This window comes from Musa acuminata, chromosome BXJ3-4, assembly GCF_036884655.1.
Source record: "Musa acuminata AAA Group cultivar baxijiao chromosome BXJ3-4, Cavendish_Baxijiao_AAA, whole genome shotgun sequence".
NCBI lineage: Eukaryota > Viridiplantae > Streptophyta > Magnoliopsida > Zingiberales > Musaceae > Musa > Musa acuminata.
The window spans coordinates 46,232,026-46,250,018 of NC_088352.1; the positions used below are offsets into that span (position 1 = coordinate 46,232,026).

General features: G+C 43.5%; 4 protein-coding genes across 9 annotated transcripts; all 4 read left to right on the top strand.

Annotated features, from left to right (window-relative positions):
• Window positions 1-2,896: 2,896 nt before the first annotated feature.
• On the top strand, window positions 2,897-6,764 carry LOC108952523 (transcription factor NIGTH1-like). 5 transcript variants are annotated; one of them, XR_010495390.1, is made up of 7 exons: window positions 2,897-3,159; window positions 3,260-3,477; window positions 3,571-3,952; window positions 4,327-4,403; window positions 4,508-4,889; window positions 5,112-6,399; window positions 6,471-6,764. XR_010495390.1 is itself a non-coding variant. In XM_065144951.1 (5 exons), exons 1-5 carry the CDS (start codon window positions 2,946-2,948, stop codon window positions 4,694-4,696), a joined length of 1,080 nt encoding a protein of 359 aa, XP_065001023.1. In that variant the 5' UTR covers window positions 2,897-2,945; the 3' UTR covers window positions 4,697-6,764. The 5 variants fall into 5 exon arrangements, 2 of the variants coding, with proteins under 2 accessions (XP_065001023.1, XP_065001024.1); XR_010495391.1 differs by having other exon boundaries at window positions 5,112-5,375; window positions 5,460-6,764; XR_010495389.1 differs by having other exon boundaries at window positions 5,112-6,764.
• A 4,077-nt stretch (window positions 6,765-10,841) lies between these two features.
• Window positions 10,842-12,275, top strand: LOC103982510 (zinc finger protein 1-like). The gene has a single exon (XM_009399452.3). It carries the CDS (start codon window positions 11,461-11,463, stop codon window positions 12,115-12,117), a length of 657 nt encoding a protein of 218 aa, XP_009397727.2. The 5' UTR covers window positions 10,842-11,460; the 3' UTR covers window positions 12,118-12,275.
• A 256-nt stretch (window positions 12,276-12,531) lies between these two features.
• Window positions 12,532-14,858, top strand: LOC135634573 (probable polyamine transporter At3g19553). Its single transcript, XM_065144950.1, has 2 exons — window positions 12,532-13,644; window positions 14,180-14,858. The coding sequence occupies exons 1-2, from the start codon at window positions 12,641-12,643 to the stop codon at window positions 14,706-14,708; spliced, it is 1,533 nt and encodes a 510-aa protein (XP_065001022.1). The 5' UTR covers window positions 12,532-12,640; the 3' UTR covers window positions 14,709-14,858.
• On the top strand, window positions 14,731-17,646 carry LOC135634575 (pathogenesis-related protein PRB1-3-like). Of its 2 annotated transcripts, XM_065144953.1 has the most exons (2): window positions 14,731-14,831; window positions 16,707-17,646. In XM_065144953.1, exon 2 carries the CDS (start codon window positions 16,736-16,738, stop codon window positions 17,444-17,446), a length of 711 nt encoding a protein of 236 aa, XP_065001025.1. In that variant the 5' UTR covers window positions 14,731-14,831; window positions 16,707-16,735; the 3' UTR covers window positions 17,447-17,646. The 2 variants fall into 2 exon arrangements, with proteins under 2 accessions (XP_065001025.1, XP_065001026.1); XM_065144954.1 differs by lacking the exon at window positions 14,731-14,831 and having other exon boundaries at window positions 16,851-17,646.
• Window positions 17,647-17,993: the final 347 nt, after the last annotated feature.

Genomic DNA, 17,993 nt, shown 5'->3' on the forward strand with positions numbered 1-17,993 from the left:
TGCTAAATTTCGTGTATATGCCAGCTTCTATTTTTCTTTGCATCTTTGGAAATTTAAATCAAGCATTGTTACCTCATCATTTATTTTTATGAAAAATCATGTTTATGACATTTGATCTTCTTTCCTGCCCATGAAGGTTGTGCTGAAGTCAATCTTCCATGTTGTTGATATGTTTTACATGGTTGAAACAACAATGTGATCTTGTAGACATAATGTGCTGGTTTACTTAAATCTATCTATTGCTATTGTTTGACCATTTAGCACTCCTGTCATTAAGGATTTAAGTTTATGGTGTTTCAGCTAGTGTTCTTTCAGGAAAAATAAATAAATGTGTTTTGGTACCTTTTTCTATGATGGAAGAGATTAGGTCTTTTAAGACAAGAAGGTTAAACTGTCCTTATGAGACAATTAGGATTAGTGGTGCCATGAGACTATAAATCAAGACTTATGAATCAATTATCAATTGATGTAACTATTGATAGAGTCAGGATGATTGTCGAGGCAAATCTTAGCGATATAACAAAGATCCATCCTTTAATTTAAAGATTCTGTAAACATGAACTTAAACTGTTGTTAATTTAATTAAACATATTATTTTGTTAAAATCTCAACGATAGAACAAAGATCCATGTTCAATGTAAGCATAATGAAATGCTAAATCAACTCAGCCTTCCCCATATTCAATATAAGCTTTGTGTTTTGAAGGCAGCATAAGAACTACTTCATGGATTTTTCTTTTTCCTTTTTCCCTGATTCCGTGATCCCTTCTTCCTCCTTTGGCTCTCTGTGGGATTCTTTTGGTTGGGTGGGCATGTGGGTGCATTTCAGTTAGGTGGGAAGTACAAGGAGTGAAGCAAAAAAAAAAAGTCTTTTTGTTGGGCAAGGGAATAAAGGGCAGAGGTGGGCCCAGCGAACCAGAGTGAACCACTGGTAGTGAACCTTGGGCCCCACAGAGAACAATTCATGGGCCCACATAGGACGCTGCGAACCGATGCCGTCGCCTCCTCCACGTCTGAAGAATGCACTCAGTTCAGTTGCATATATATATATATATATATATATATATATATATATATATCATCTGGTGAGATTATATATAGATGCACATGTTCATGTAATAACTTTAGATGAGCAAGTAGGAAGAAGATTGGAAAACACGGGAGGGATATATGCAAGGCTGAGTGCATGATTCAAACATGTCAACCAAGTCCACAGGTTGGAACATCAGGCATCAAGCATGTAGATAGAACATGATCTTTTCTTGAAAGGATTCCAGTGGCATAGATTCCCCAATTACTTCATCAAAATGAGACCACTCTAAGGTATCAGTCAATCAAAATCACTGTAAATGGTGTGATAAAACCCTTTACAGAGAGAGAGAGAGAGAGAGATGTTTTCTTTGCTTACAATTTTCATCAAAACACCCTTTGTTTTCTTTTCCTATGGAAGAACCCTAGAGAGGAGGGGGAGAAAGAACCCTAAGGAGGAGGAAGAGGAGATCTTTTCTTTGTTAGTCCAAACTTGATGAAAAAAACAAAAAAAGGATCATTGTTCTAAGGTACCAGTCAAACAAAGGCACTGTAGATGGTGAGTGATATTTCTGGCTCTCTGCTATTCTTCCTTCTCATATGGAAAGGAAGAAGCAGTCATAACTCAAGACTATGAGTGCGAAGAAAAGAAACCCTAAAAGCCAATCTTCCATGGAAGAATAAGATCTTTTCTATGCTTGGTGTATCATCTCTGGAACACAACCATGCAAGCTGACAAAGGAATTAGAGAACCGCCATCATTTTCTTGTGGGTGGCTGCTTGGTTTCTTGTGTTACTGCTGCTCCATTTCCATGCAATGATTTCTACTACTTCTTGGCCACAGCTTTAGGGTTTTGGTGGGTCTGCAATCCAACTCAGCATCCATTTGCTGATCATAAATTGAGAGATTCAACATCACCTTTTGTTCCCTCTCTCACCATGAAAAGAAACTCTTCACGTTGTCTCTTCTTGCAAGGAAATGGAGGGAGTCATGAATGGTTGTCATCCACCATATGATTTAACAGTAGATAAATTTTGATGTTAATTCTAATAGATATCATCTCCATAATAATATACAGTTAGTTTGTAAATGTGATGTAGTAGTAGCATCATTATACTTCCAAATTGACCATCATGCAAGTGAATTAGGAAGAATACCTCATCAACTAGTGCTCCTTAAAAGTAGTATCCAAATGCCAACTCATCCTTTATCCACAATGACTGTGCTCCAAGTCCAAAAATTCCAAATTATTCTTTGGATTCCAACAATATTCTTCTCAAGGAAGCCAATTTTAGTTGTGCTTCTTCCATCCAATCTTATCCACTTAGTCATCAGGACAAGAGCCTATTGAAGATTTATTAGTATTGGAGGAAAGAAAATTCTTATGTTAATGTCAACTTTCATCTTTAACACAACATAATGATGAAATTGATTCAATCTGATCTATTTTTCAAACTTATCACTTAAGAAAATAAATTAATATGATATAAAATGATACATTTTATCATGCTTTCTTGCCTTTTTTTTAACTTATAATTTATTTATTTAAAATTATTAATTTAAATAAATCAAGTGTATATTCCCAAAGGTTTATTTGATTCCTAGACAACACCATCAGCCAATCATTAGAGAGAGAGAGAGAGAATAAAAGGAACTAATGAAAATAATACCAAGATTCTAATCCCGGTGAGTTGGAGCATCGCGTGTGAAGCGGTATCTGGATCCCGCCGATTTAATCGCGTCGAGTTACGCGGGGAATCCGCGACTCGAGCTCGTTAGTCTCCGGTCCATTTTGCCTCCTCCTTCCCGGTTCACCCGGAGCGGTCCGATTCAACTCTCCTCCCTCGTTATATAATGCTCGCTTCTCCTCTCCCTCGTAAAGGCGCCCGGAGAAGAAAGAAAGAGGTGGAGCGGCGATGGGCTCGGCGGTGTTCGAGATGGGACTGGAGTTGGAGCTGTGCGCCACCCGGATCGTCGGCGACTTCGTGAAGGAGGTGTCGGCGATCGAGAGCGGCGGCAGTGGGCGGGCATCGAGGCTCGAGGAGTCCATCAAGTTCTTGGAGGAGGAAAAGCGAAAGATCGAGGCTTTTAGACGCGAGGTCCCCATCTGCATGCGTCTTCTTCGCGAGGGTTCGCCTGATGCTTCCTTTTCTCCTCCCTCATCGTATTAAGATGTTGCTTTAGGCTATTCTTTCGATGTTAAAATCGGTACTTTGGATTTCGATTGCAGTGATCGAAAGGTTGAGGAGGGAGATCGAGCGGTGCCGCTGCGAGAGTTTTGGACATGTATTCGGGGAATTCATGCCTCTTAAGAGTAAAGTCGAGGACGATGGAGGGGTAAAAGTGGAAACGGATTGCAGAGATAAGATGAACTGGATGAGTTCCGTCCAACTCTGGAGCGATAATTACAGTGAGAACGATGACGAAGAGAAGATCGTGTCGAATGAGGTGGAAAAGAAGGATTCTTCACGGAAAATGTTCGATCTTTGTTCATATCTTCGCGAGATATGTCTTAAATGGATCGCCTGGTTTTGATCGCAGCAAGATGGAGCGGTGGATCACAGACAGGGGAAGGGGAAGTCTCTAGAATGCAAGAGCCGGAGCAGCGGGGTCGAGTTCCTGCCATTTAAAGCTTTATCGCCTCTTGCTGCGAGCTCCGAGGAGGAGGAGGAGAAGCCCGCTTCTGCGTTGCCTGAGCTCTCGCTGCAATCACCGGCGATCAACAGAACCCTTGACCTTGTAACTCCGGTCGCTTTGGGTGACCACCGAGGCTTCGGTGGTTTCAGAAAAGCCACTGAGTGGGTGCCTGCGACCCTTGGCTTGCAGTCACGGCTGCAACCACCGAGGAAGGCGAGGAGGTGCTGGTCGCAGGAACTGCATCGCCGGTTCGTCCTCGCCATCCAACAGCTGGGTGGCGCCCAAGGTAAGAGCCAAGGTTCCATCTTTCCTCAATTATCATTGTAGGGTGCTATTAGTCGATTTCTATTAAGTTTTTCTCAATCTGTCTTCGATCCTTGAATCTGTTAAGCTTGTAAATTATTGTTCTGATATCAAAATTGCTCTTTCGCTTCACTTTGGATTTCTTCCTATGGAGAAAGAAGAACAATAAAATTGAAAGTAACACGAAGAAGAGTCATGGTTGTCTCATCAAAAGAGGTAGTCAGAATTTTGATACATGTTCTATCTGATCGAAATATCAGAAAAATTCTGCGGAGTATATTGGTCGGAGAATGAAGTCCATAGGAGGAGGAACCTCTTCTTTTACTTGGATTTGACTGTTGGTGCTCATTGATGCAGTGGCTACTCCCAAGCAGATACGAGAACTGATGAAGGTGGATGGGCTCACAAATGATGAAGTGAAGAGCCATCTGCAGGTGGGTTCTGAGTTCCATTTGGGTTGACACATTGCTTCCTGATCAAATTTTCAGCTGGTTGTTGTTAGAAAGTTTTGTTTAATGATCTGTTCCTACCATTTCAGAAATACCGATTGCACATTGAAAGGGTCCACGCTCAAAGGCTTCCTAATGCTGTGGCTACGGCAGATCGAGCAGTTGTGGTTTTAGGAGGCCTATGGGATCGTGAGGAACAATACACTAGTTCCTCACAACAGAGTTTTTCACAATCTGGGTCGCCGATGAGCCCATTTCAGTTAGCTGGCTCTAGATGAGCTCTGGCTAGAGATAGCTTTGAGGAAACTGGCAAATCAGAGAGCTATAGCTGGAAATTTGGAGGCTTTCCAGTACTCGGTGAAGGAGATCAATGTCTAGAGAGAAAAAGAGAGAGAGAGAGAGAGAGAGAGAGAGAGAGAGAGAATCAAAATTTTGCTGATACAATACAACTGGGGGGAAATGATGAGACTGGTGAGTCTTGATTCTCTCCCATCACTTCTTCCATTTACTTATTTGCCTTCTTAAATTTTGGTTTTTGGACACTAAGAAGGTTTTTTCGACACTGTTTGATCATTAGGGGAGTGTTATTTCCTTATGATGAAGTATTTCCAACATATTTTGGACACCATCATCCTTAATCCTTTTTCAACAGCTTGGTGTAATCATATTTGACATCTTTCTCCATCTGTTAAGTTTCTGTGACAGGTTACTCAAGGGATGAGATAGCAACAGAAGAGATCATGGACAAGAGAGACTTCTGGCACCAACAACATTTAATCATCCAAATCAGTGGTCCTGTCTGAAATTGTCTGGAATTCATCTTAAAATCCAATGCTCAGATCTGGCACTCACATTCCTGCTTCCAAGTCATTTTCCTGTTTGTGAGCTGACAATTTCATCCATGATTCCACTGTTTCATTGCTATTTCTGAGGGACCACCTTGTCATTTTTCTTCCTGTAAGTTCATTTCTGTTTGTGCATCTTGGTCATCTTAGATCCACATTCTCTTGTTCTTATGTTAGTCTTTACCCCTGCAAGCAGAAAGACAGGCTTCAAGTATAGCATCTTCTCAATTATATCTTTCTCCAAAGGACTTGCACCTCAAACAGATGGATATTTCTTGATATCTCCAGCTGTTGCAAAGCAAATCCAGACCATTCCCTGGTGCCCATCCTTTCTGTTCTTCTTGCATCACAGGCTGGATGGAGCCAGGCAGCTAACTTTAGCATCTTGCAAGCTATCTTTTTCTGAATTCATCTTCTTGTCCTGGCAACCATGTGGAGCCTGCACATTAAACTTCCAGCTTTTTTGTTGTCTACTGCTGCATCTAATTCCAGTCTTAGAACTACACAGATGCCTTGTTTGCTGCATGTCCACCTGAAACAAAGCCATCCATCAACTGTCTTTACAGTTTCAGGAGAACAGAGTCATCAACATAAATATAGGCAGACATCAAACTGCCATGGATCAAAAGTCCTGTTATAGTGTGATCTCACAAACTCTTATGTAGCAAGTGCTCCAATTGAGTTCAGCTGTTGTTTGGCTGTCTACCTTCTGAGGTTCTTCTTTGCCTACTACTGATGGGGTTAATTAAGATTTACTGCTCCCTGTGAATCTTCAGTCAACAAAGCAACAGTCTTGAGAAGAGCTCAAAGAATCTGACCTTGGAAAAAGTATTGATATATCTTTTGGTTTTTGCTAAAGAAATGCCAAATTTCACAGCAGGATCACTGAATGCTCCAACAAGAGAAAGATAATGAATCAACTGCCTTCTTGTCCTAAAATCCTGTTTGTCTTCTTGCTTACACTAAATTCATATCACCACAATGCACATCCAAAAATCTTTAAGGTGGGACACAAGTGTCACTCTCAATGAGGAAGATTGGATCGCTTGATCAAGATCCAGATGTTGGGCTTCTCTTCTTTCCCTCCTCACAGATGCATAATGACCTACAAATAAGGGAAACAGAACACAACTGAGGTACCTCCACCTCTTCTTTTCCTCTGCTTCACTAAATCATTGGACCATAATGTCATGAATCAACCACTCAGATTGAAATCCAAGTGAAATGTTCTTGGAAATTCCATGGTTTGAAGCCGAGACACGTAGCGACCTCGTCTTGTTTGGCTGGCCATGTTTTCTTCCAGCTGAAGGAAGAACCAGTTGCATGCAGGTGAAGCTAATCCATGGAGGCAGGTGAATTTTCACTGTTTCAGTAGATTACAGGGTATGAGAAAGGGCAAGAAGTTGTCTTTAATCTTCAGTGAAGGTGAAGGCTTTGAACTATTACTATCAAGAATACTTGGATACAATTATTACTCAATATCAATTCTTCTTACAAATAAGATTTGCACATCTATACTGCTTAATGTTCATTGCTGTTGCAGGCAAAGTTCCATGGAGTATGTTTGCCTTGACTGTTTGTTGATCTCACTCTTCTGAGGTTTTCTGTGAACATGCCTGTGAAAAGTTTTTTGGAGAATTAGTACTGATGAATTAAGAGAACACACAACTCCACTAATTCCAATTCCTGTGCCAATGAAATGAGACATCTTTGACATATACTGCTGCTCTTCAATACTAAGAGACAATTTTGCATAGAAAATCTTAGCTTTATCCAAGGACATAAAACTAATATAAATTTTTGGAGACCTACAAAACAATCATATAGTTTCATGCTACTTAATAAATTTGCAGGGGAAGTAATGACAAGCAATTGCAGAGGAAATGGAAGATTACTCTAAGGACATAAAGAAGAGAGGGAAATATAAACCACCATCATATTTTGGTGGAGTTCTGCACTTGGTTTTCCCTCCTTCATCAGCATAAAACTCAAATCTATCTCCAGGAAATATGCAGTCATGTAGTTTCAGGTCAATGATACATTTGTCAGATAAAAATACAACAGATTCAAAGCATTTCTGGAACTTCAACAAGCTTGAAAAGCTATGAATTCTTCATGACTGTAATTGCAACAACTCTTTCAGACCACTCAATTTATTATTGACTTCACTATGTTGTGTTTAGCAGTAATCATCAGAAATACAGGATAATAATTCTGTTCAATCTGTTGTCTCTACCAAAAGAAAGAACTTAAAAAAGATTGACAACAAGAACCACCCTGAATTGCAACTAATATAGGATCATTACTCCCAATCCTATTTGCTTCCATAAACATGATATATTGTAATAGCTTTAATCTGATGGTGAAGTTAGATATGTGTGTTATCCTTGGTAGTTGCTAAAAGTATTCCCATAACTTTGCTATTCAACTCCCAGTAAAGCAACTTCATTCCAATCCCTATTGTTTCATTGATGCATCTTTGGGTGGCCTACCAAGATTGGTTTGATGATTTATGTCATCTTCAAGCCATTCATTTCAGTTGCCTCATCTGGCCTCAGGAACAAGCACTCATGAATGTTCTTCTATCTTGAATCCAGCAGACCTGGATGTAGGTTTTCTTGCCTGTCATCCCATCATTTAGATGGATTTGCAAAGGAGAGATTAGTGAGAATAGATAAATTCAAGCATGTTGCTTTCCTGCTCAAAAGCACTGGAAAAAAAAGATAATAAGATGAGAATATGAAAGATCATCTTGTAAAAGAAAAGTGGAAACAATTAGGAGTAGAAAGGGATGTTAAACAGAAGGTTAATCAATGCCATCAAAGCTTGTAAAAGATTTCATGATTTCTAATTGCATTGACCATTTTGTAGGAACCTAAACAGGCATGAACGCATAAAAATCATTTACTTTCAAGCTTCAATCTAATACTTCTGCTGGCTTATCCAACCTTGCTAATATATCCTTCTCAGAAATATAAGCAGATCACATTGGCAAGAGCTGAAAGCCTAATTGGAAAAAGATGAGAATTGATGTATGTGTTTGTAGTGACAACCCAACCTAAGAAAAGAGCAACTTGCATCAAAGATAATCAAATAGACAGAAATATATGGACTCCAGGAAACACACACACAAGTATTACACATCTAATGTTTGGAGAAGAATGTGTTCTTGAACAACAATGCAGATCAAGTAGCTTAGGACACACTGCAATTGACATTAGCTGAAAATTCATTTGATACAGTTCAATTGATGTTAGTATCAGTTTATGTGGTTGATCATGAGACCATTAACATGTGCACCTCAACATGTTTTGTACTTGGAAACTAATGAACAAGTGAAGGAAGAACAAATCAAGAAAAAGAAATGTTGTGAGTTCATAGACAAGCTAGAAGAAGATGATGTTTTTGAGAATATATCTTTAGTCTCACCAATATATCTATGTCTATGAAAACAAGATGCTAGAAAAAAACATGTAGAAATTGAGAATATTATTTTTGGTGCAGATCATATATAATAATAGCATCAGAAATATTGCACTAGCAAAGAATGAATGTTTACTTTGTAGTAAATCTCTATGATCTAAATATAGCATCGGTCCCAAGGAAGAACCCAGAAGCCATGAGAGGCCACCATATCACTGTCACCAGTGTTTCGTCATGCAAGGGTGCAGTGAAGAACATGTCTTCCATAAGAAAGAGATTGCAGATATCTGTTTTGGAGACTGTTCAAGCAGCTCTGGAAACTGAGGTCACTTAGGATCATTTTCACAGTCTTTATTTGTTATGGTATGATCCAAGAGAGAAAGACGTATGAATTTACAGAGAGCTTTTGATTTGAGAGCAGTAGGAAAGGAGGAGGAGGAGGAGGAGGAGGAGAAGTGGAGGTTTCCTTCACTCTGAGCAACCCAAGGTTTGATCTTGGTCTTTCAGTTTGAGTTCCACCAGCTGTTGGATCAAATTCCAGTGTCTTGTCCTTCTCAATCTTCCTAAAGATCTTCTGTGGCGAGGGAGGAGAAAACCCTAACCCTAATCCTACCTGCGGAGCTGCCTTCTTCAGCTTCTCTGCAATTGTTGTCCAAGAAAAGAGGACAGAGGCCTCCTTTGAGCTTTGCTCTTCTTTGGAAGGTCAGGGAAGAGAGAGAGAGAGAGAGAGAGAGCTGGGCATGTCGGCGGCATCGAAGTCGCCGTGCGCGGCGTGCAGGTTCTTGCGGCGGAAGTGCACGCCCGGCTGCGTGTTCGCGCCTTACTTCCCGCCGGACCAGCCGACGAAGTTCACCAGCGTGCATCGGGTGTTCGGGGCGAGCAACGTGGCGAAGCTGCTTGGCGAGCTCAGCCCGTGGCAGAGGGAGGACGCCGTGAACTCGCTGGCCTACGAGGCGGAGGCGCGGCTCCACGACCCCGTCTACGGCTGCGTCGGTCACATCTGCCTCCTCCAACACAAGCTCCACCAGGTGCAGAGCGACCTCTACAACGCCAGGAAGGAGCTCTCCGCCTACCTCAGCGCTCCCATCGCCGATCCCCACCACCAACAACCCCAAGCGGCATCTCCATCATCCCACCAGCAGATCTTGTTGCACGAGCTGCAACAGCAGATGGCCGCGGTGCAGCAGATTGCAGCCAACCGAGAGCGAGCGAATCAGCAGGAGATCTCAAGATTCAGTACCGTGTTTCAGATGGCTGGTGGCGCTACCATGGCTGCCACCACGGGACTGCCGGCGTTGCTCCCCCCTCGGCCTTTCGAGGGAGTGTTCTCTCCGCAACAACAACATAATGAGAGGAAATAAAGCATTAGTTTCTGATACTACTAAGCAATGCTTGTCGAGCAAAAGCTACAGATCTCTCCTTCAGTTCCTCTTATTCCCGTGGATTCACTCTCGGTATTAATGGGATTAAGGAGACAACACTTACCACTTGAATTTGATTCAGTACAGCCAAGCAAAAGGAATGGCGCTGCAGAATACATCTATCTCTCTCTGTGCCATCTGAAGATCCGATCCTTTTGCTGCTGCTGCTGCTGCTCTTCTTATTTGAATTTTCCTTTCTTTTTCTTGCTTTCTGCCATTATGATGTGCATCTGAGAGTACTGTGATGAAAGGCCATAATTCAAATGGCTGGTAGCGGTGCAATTGCACTCATGTCTCTTCTTCCACATGGATTTCAACGCCCCAATCACCAACACAAAGACAAAGGCTGTATCATCTCCTTCCCTGCAGCTAACAGCAATCATCACTGTGTAAGGTAGCAGCAGTCACGAGAGTCCCTTCTCGTCTCCCGTTTCTCTCTCTCTCTGACAAGTTTGAACCCTTCAAGTTGTGTAAGGCTTGCAAGTTTGTGACCATATATGCTATGTTCATCGATGACATTATAGGAGTTTGCAGTAGTTGCTTTATTGCATGTGGCTGAGGAATGATCAGAGTTTCTCTTGCTTGAAAAGAGACCAATCTGTTTCAGTGACTTCGGATTTCTTAGCTCGTGGATGGATGAATGCTTTCATCTTTGTCAGCAAAGAATTAAATGTATAGAATTATGTGCATGAATCTGATTTCATCTATTGACTTGGATTGAGAACAAGTCAAAATTCTACACACATCTCCCCCACCCTCTCCTTCATTCACATCAGTCTCTGTTTGTTCTGTTGCCCCCACTTGGCACAGATTGACACCAACTCCCCCATTGTCTTGCACCGGAGAATGAGTCGGTCTTCGATCTCCTCTCCACACAGCTCACCTTCTGATGCACGTCCACTCGCACCCTCTCCTTCCTCTCTGTGTCCAGCCAATTGACGTCACTCCTTCCCACTACACTTCCTTGGTTGACCTACTTTTCTTCTTCTCCTCTCTCTCTTCTAATTGCAACCTCAACTACCATCCTTTTACTTTATTGCTTTTCCTTAGATCTGTAAGCATGCCATGGCCAGGCGGATGCCACCAAATTCTGAGAACTATGCACAGCTGTGCTTTCTTTTTGCTCTTCTTTAGATCTGTTGGAGTCGCAAAACCTAACTCAGAGCCCAAGTTTGAGGTCAAGTCAATCTCAAAACATGTGGTTGCAGCAAGTGGTGCAGTAATGCCTGATCGAATCATGCAGCTGTAAAGTCCAAGTCCTACTTCTTCTTCTTCTTCTTCCACTCTCCCCCACCTTCCTTGTATATAACACCACCACCCAAAACCATTCTGCGATCTCAACTTTTCTTCTTCATGTATAATTCGATGGCTGTCGAGACGACAACTGCTTTGATTCCACCGGCGAGCACAGAGACGAGCGACGAGGACTTGCTGCACATGGAAGGGTGGGCGAAGCGGAAGCGGACAAAGCGCCACCGCTTCTCTGATCGGCCACCGACCGAAGAGGAGTACTTGGCCCACTGCCTCGTTATGCTCGCCCGCGGCGGACCCGGTCCTCGCCTGCCGTCGTTGGCCTCCGACTCGACGCTGGCGCCACCGCCGGGGAAGCTCGAGTACAAGTGCTCCGTCTGCGGGAAGGCGTTCGGCTCTTACCAGGCCCTCGGCGGCCACAAGACCAGTCACCGGAAGCTCACCTGTGCCGCCGACGAGGCCGCCGCCGACACCTCAGGCTCCTCCACTGCCGGCGCCTGCAGGTTGCACCAGTGCTCGGTGTGCCTGAAGACGTTCCCTTCGGGGCAGGCGCTCGGGGGGCACAAGCGGTGCCACTACGACGGAACCCTCGGCAACAGGGGCCTGGATCTGAACGTGCCATCGCTGCCCGAGTTCGAGTTCGACGGTGGCGTCAGGCGATGCCTACCGGCAACGGCGGCGGTGGCGGCCGCCGCGGAGGAGGAGGAGGTGCAGAGCCCACTGGCGTTCAAGAAACCGAGACTTCTGATCCCGGCATAAGCGCCGACAGCTACCAAAAGTCAACTCCATTGCGTTCATTGTTTGTTCGAGATGAATACTACTCTTCTCCGTGTACAGAATTCTTTGTAGGCTGATGAAGTCAACGATTCTTTCTCCGAGTTTGATCATTAATATGAGCTGCATTAAGATCTTGACGATGTGAGCTTCAATCGCATGTGGCTATGGAAATGAGGAACTGAATCGAATGATGACGAACAGAACCATATGAAGCTAACAAGGAAATATATTTATATCATATATTTAATTATAGGCATAAGATTCACTCAGATCAATTTTAATTGAATTATGATGAGATCTCACAAATGTGGCACCGTTGAATGACTGCCACGTGGAAATCCAACCGCTTTGGGGATGCCCCAACTCCCCGGTTCGTCAACGTAACTCTCTTCAACCCACTTCTCCTGCTTCTTGGACATCTCATCGAAGGGATCAACCTTGAAGGGATCAGAGAGCAACAGGGAGTAGAGAGGGAGAGAGGGCTTGTCGGGGGTCCGTCTCTTGGATGGGCGAGGCCTCCGGCGACGATGATTCCTCCTACCCTTTCTCCGTCACGACGCCGCAGCCGCCGCCGCCGCCGCCGCCGAAGAGGCTGTCGGTGCTCCCCTTGATCGCCCTCATCTTCTACAATGTCTCCGGCGGCCCCTTTGGCGTCGAGGACTCCGTCTCGGCCGGCGGCGGACCCCTCCTATCCCTCCTTGGCTTCCTCGTCTTCCCCTTCCTGTGGAGCCTCCCTGAGGCCCTCGTCACTGCGGAGCTGGCCGCCAGCTTCCCGGAGAATGGTGGATACGTGCTCTGGATCTCCTCCGCCTTTGGCCCCTTCTGGGGATTCCAGGAGGGATTCTGGAAGTGGGCCAGCGGCACCATGGACAACGCCCTCTACCCCGTCCTTTTCCTCGACTACCTCTGCCAGTCCCTCCCATTCTTCGCCCGCCCGGCCGCCCGCACTCCGGCCCTCCTCGTCCTCACGGCAGGCCTGACCTTCCTCAACTACCGCGGCCTCAACATCGTCGGCCTCGCCGCCGTCGCCCTCACCGCCTTCTCCCTCTCCCCCTTCGTCGTCATGGCCCTTCTCGCCCTCCCCCGCCTCCGCCCCCGCCGCTGGCTCGCCGTGGACCTCAAAAGAGCCAACTTTAGAGGTTACTTCAACATCATGTTCTGGAATCTCAACTACTGGGACAAGGCAAGCACCCTCGCCGGCGAGGTCGAGGACCCGAGCCGATCCTTCCCCAAGGCCCTCTTCGGGGCCGTCATCCTCGTGATGGCTTCGTACCTGATTCCATTGCTCGCCGGTACGGGGGCTATGGACGCGTCCATCACCGAGGAGTGGAAAGACGGGTACTTTGCGCAGGTTGGGATGGTGATCGGGGGAGCGTGGCTCCGATGGTGGATCCAGGCAGCCGCGGCCATGTCGAACATGGGTTTGTTCGAGGCCGAGATGAGCAGCGATTCATTCCAGTTGCTTGGTATGAGCGAGATGGGGATGCTGCCGGCAATATTTGCAGAGAGGTTAGCACCCAGCTGCTATCTATTTCTACTTCTCATTGCGGTTTTCATAAACAGTAGAAACCAAAGTGTAGATATTACTGACTTCTCCTTGAACTTGGTTTTAAAGCTCCTTATAAAAGAATTCCCGAACCAAATTTTCTTGAAACAAATACATGGTTTTTGTTTAGAATGTGATAATTTGGAGCAGAGGAACTCAATAAGCTTCAGTACACTGAATATGCCATTCATACTTTCGTTTCATAAAAGAAAAATAAGACTTTGCAAGGTTAAACGGGGTGGAATATCAAATGTCTCCAATTCTTGATGTATTCCACCCGTTCTTAGCATTAGTTCATCACGGTGATTGTATTGGGCTCGGGAGATGTAGGATTGTACTCTAGTCTTGGAATAAGCTTTCGGAAGGGGGGAAAAAACTCAATTTTTTCTCAATTTAATGGACCTAAGATTTCAGTTTTGTGATGATTCTTTGTGGTTTTTGTTAGCATACTTTCAGTGTCCTCATGGCCATCTCAATTATAGATTGATACTTTTGTAGATCGAAATATGGCACTCCAACCATTAGCATCCTATGCTCTGCAACTGGGGTCATACTATTATCATGGATGAGCTTTCAGGAGATTGTGGAGTTCCTTAATTTCTTGTACTCATTGGGAATGCTTCTTGAGTTTGCTGCATTCATAAAACTCAGAATAAAGAAGCCAGATCTCCACAGGCCATATAAGATTCCGGTAGAAACCTTTGGCGCAGTGATTATTTGTGTACCTCCCACTATTTTGCTTGTCCTTGTTATGTGTCTGGCTTCAATGAGGACTTTTATTGTGAGCGGGAGTGTTATGCTTGGTGGGTTTCTTTTATACCCTGCTATTGAGCACATGAGGAATAAAAATTGCATTAAGTTTCTCAACACAACTCTGCCACCTGAGGGTTGTTCCAACACTCCTCAAGTGCAAAATCAGGATGTTGTTGATGAGGCTTCCGTAAGCTTTTTGCCAGACCATTCCTGTGTCAAGAAGGAACTACAAGACCTTGAAATTAATTCGAATGGGATCTTGGATAAGGAGTGAAAGAGATTTCAACACTTCAAGTGCACTGATCAACTTGAGTTATCTAAGCCTTTAATGTATCACATTTATGTTAATATGTATCCTTATAATAATTTTGGTACAGAGGATGCAAAGTTTGGCAAGGTATTTGACTTTCCTCTCTATCTTTTACATTTTTGGTTTCCATCTATATCAAAAGTTAAACCCCCTTGCATGACATCATGTTTTAAGCTCTTTCATTTAATAGTTAAATGTCCTTAACTGGCACAACATTTCTGTGGCTATTCCATATTGAGCTTTCCAAGAGTTCTTCCATCACAAGGAAACTATTCTGCAAACAAGGTGGAATAATTGACTTTTTCTGGACTTTCTTCCTAGGAACAGCATCACATGTGGTATGCTCCCTGAAACATCAATTAGTACTATTGATTTAAATAGCAAACAAATGGAAGCTTAAAATATCGTAGAGTTCGGAGTTAAAATTTTGAAAGACAGACATAATATTTAGCAGTGATGATATTAATTAGACAGGTAAACTGATGAAAGAAGTATTTAACACTATGGGGATGTGAACAATGGTAAATGTGTAGATTCATATAAGAAAACTCTGAAAACGCAATGAAGCAAAATGTCTTGCTTTTGGGAGAAGTACTTTGGTAAAAAATTCAGCAGGACAAGAGGATATAAAAGCTAAGGATGCATAAGAGTTTGAGAGTATCCTAACTTCCTAGAATATAAATATGAAAGGTATAAATAATTAGCATCACTTTTCAACTTAAACTTTATGTAGATTTTGTACCCTGAGTTTATTGTTTGATCTTTACCCCAAGAAGAGGGAGGTAGTTTGAGCAGATCTAGTTAGTCTTCTTAGTATTTAGGGATTGGTTTACATATATTTAACCTTTAGGTGCTTTCATTTTGTTTGTTCTGAAATTTTGTATCACTGAATTCCTGTACCAATTGTGGTTCAGAGTCCACAGAAATAACGACAATTTTGTATTGTTCTAACAGAACCAATAGACAGAGCGATAATTTTGCCTTCTCTTTCTTTGGTGATGGTGGTTAAATGACCCGGATCCGATCTTAATAACTCTTATGCTTTTATGTTGCTTTAAAAAGTACGAGACCAGGTATCCTTCAAATTTTTGCTCTTAGGATGGTCTTTTTTAGGGTGCCAAGGTTCATTCACATATGTATCGTCTTCTTAATAAAGTAGAGTGCACTAATCCAGGAAAGAAGGTACTACGATTGTTCTTAGTTTCCAATGTTAATCGAGCACCAAGTTCTTCAGTTACCAAGATTTGATATTCAGAAGAAAGGTCAGATGCATTGTTCTGATGTTTTGGTAAATTACAAATTAACTCATACAACTTTATTAGATTGGCATGCTTGTGTTTTCTGATAAACTTGATATAAACTTGATGCTAATAATCTCACATGTTCAAACTGTAAACACTTGTCCTCCACATCCTCTGTTTTAGCTCCATTTTTATTGTTTTGACATGAGTAATTCGGTGTTGAATTAGCTTTTGTCTTAAATTTGCAGTTAAGTTGTTTAGTGTGTCAAATACATTCTTTTTTATGCAAACTTGTGTGTGTTGGTAACCATTTCTTTTTTATGCTACCATTATCCTTGCTGAAGCTTTGTTTCTACATTACATGCTTTCTCTTTTACTATCTTGCTAGTAATTGGAACTTCATCACATCTCAGAGAATTGAATTAGTTTTGTTGTTGTTTATTAACATCTCACAGAATTGACATCACAAGCCTCCCTTTCTCCTTATGGTAGTGCTAAGTATACAAGAAAAGACTGCTGTAGAGAGATGTGGTGAGAATGTTGATATTGTATTGCCGGTTGTTTCTCTAACCTTACTACTAACTAGTCTCCGTTTGGATTTTATTTTTGTTTCTTCTGATGGACCTTAAGATCACAAAATATCCATGCTAGATTTTTTCCTGCATCAATCAATTCCAAGAAATTAGAGAGCAGATTGTAAGTGGTGCTAACCTTTTAACAGTGGAGGCAAGCATGTGTTGACTGGTTCGCATGTGGAAACGCGTTCTTCGTACGTGCTGTAGGGCGAGCAACTTCAAGGTAACGTGGGGAGCATCTTTTAAGACGACAACCTTGACTCTCTCTCTCTCTCTCTCTCTCTGCACAGGAACAATGAGAGAGAGAGGAATGGGGTCTTCCAACCATGCTTCAGCTTTGGTCGTCTGTGCTTTGGCCTTAGCCATGGCCTGCACCGCCGTAGCACAGAACACCCAGCAAGACGTTGTTGGCGCCCACAACTCCGCCCGGGCCGCTGTCGGCGTCGGTCCTGTGTCATGGGACGACGACATCGCCTCCTATGCTCAGAAGTTCGCCAACAAGCGCGTCGCCGATTGTCAGCTCGTGCATTCCGGCGGGCCTTACGGGGAGAACCTCTTCTGGGCCACCGGCGGAGCCTACACCCTGACCGACGCCGTCAACGACTGGATCGCGGAGAAGCAGTACTACGACTACGAAAGCAACTCCTGCGCCGACGGTCAGGTATGCCGACACTACACGCAGGTCGTGTGGCAGAACACTACGGCCATCGGCTGCGGTTGGACACTGTGCAGCGACGGCAACGCCATATTTATCCTCTGCGACTATAGCCCTGCGGGCAACCTTGTGGGTCAACGCCCTTATGAGGAGAAGGCACAAGAAAACAATATACTGAGGTTTAGGGCTTTTTCCACTGCAGCATATTTGGTTGTCAAAATTAGTCCCTAATTCCTCTTCCTCATGATACTGCATGCATTCCCTTTTGGCAGCTTGATCGTCTTGTTCGAGTCGAGTAGTGTTCCTGGTGTGAGACAACTCTGACCTCGAATCCTGTGAAGCAGAAGAGGCAGGTGTTGATGTAGCAGATTCTTGTTTGTTTCCGCTTGCTGTGTTTCTTGAATAGTCAACTGCATCTCCATCTTCCACCATGCATTTAGGAAATATCTGTGCAATAAATGCATCGTTTCGAATGCAGCAAGCTTTCATGCCATTTATACCCCAATGATACACATCCGTTTGCAGACGAAGACAGACATCATACACTGCATCTCAACTCCATCTCCTCGCTTGCAACCCAGGATCTTCGTCGTTTATTACACCAAGATCTCGATCGCCACACTGCCTGTTTTATCTCAGAGTGCTCAGAAACTAGTCAGGTTTAGGGTTCGCAGACGATCGTGCACCAACTCATGCAGTTAATGCATCGGCTTCCATTCCTCCCTATATATATAACCCTGCGCATGCACCTGCAGCAGCGCCACAGTCGTGCTTGTTG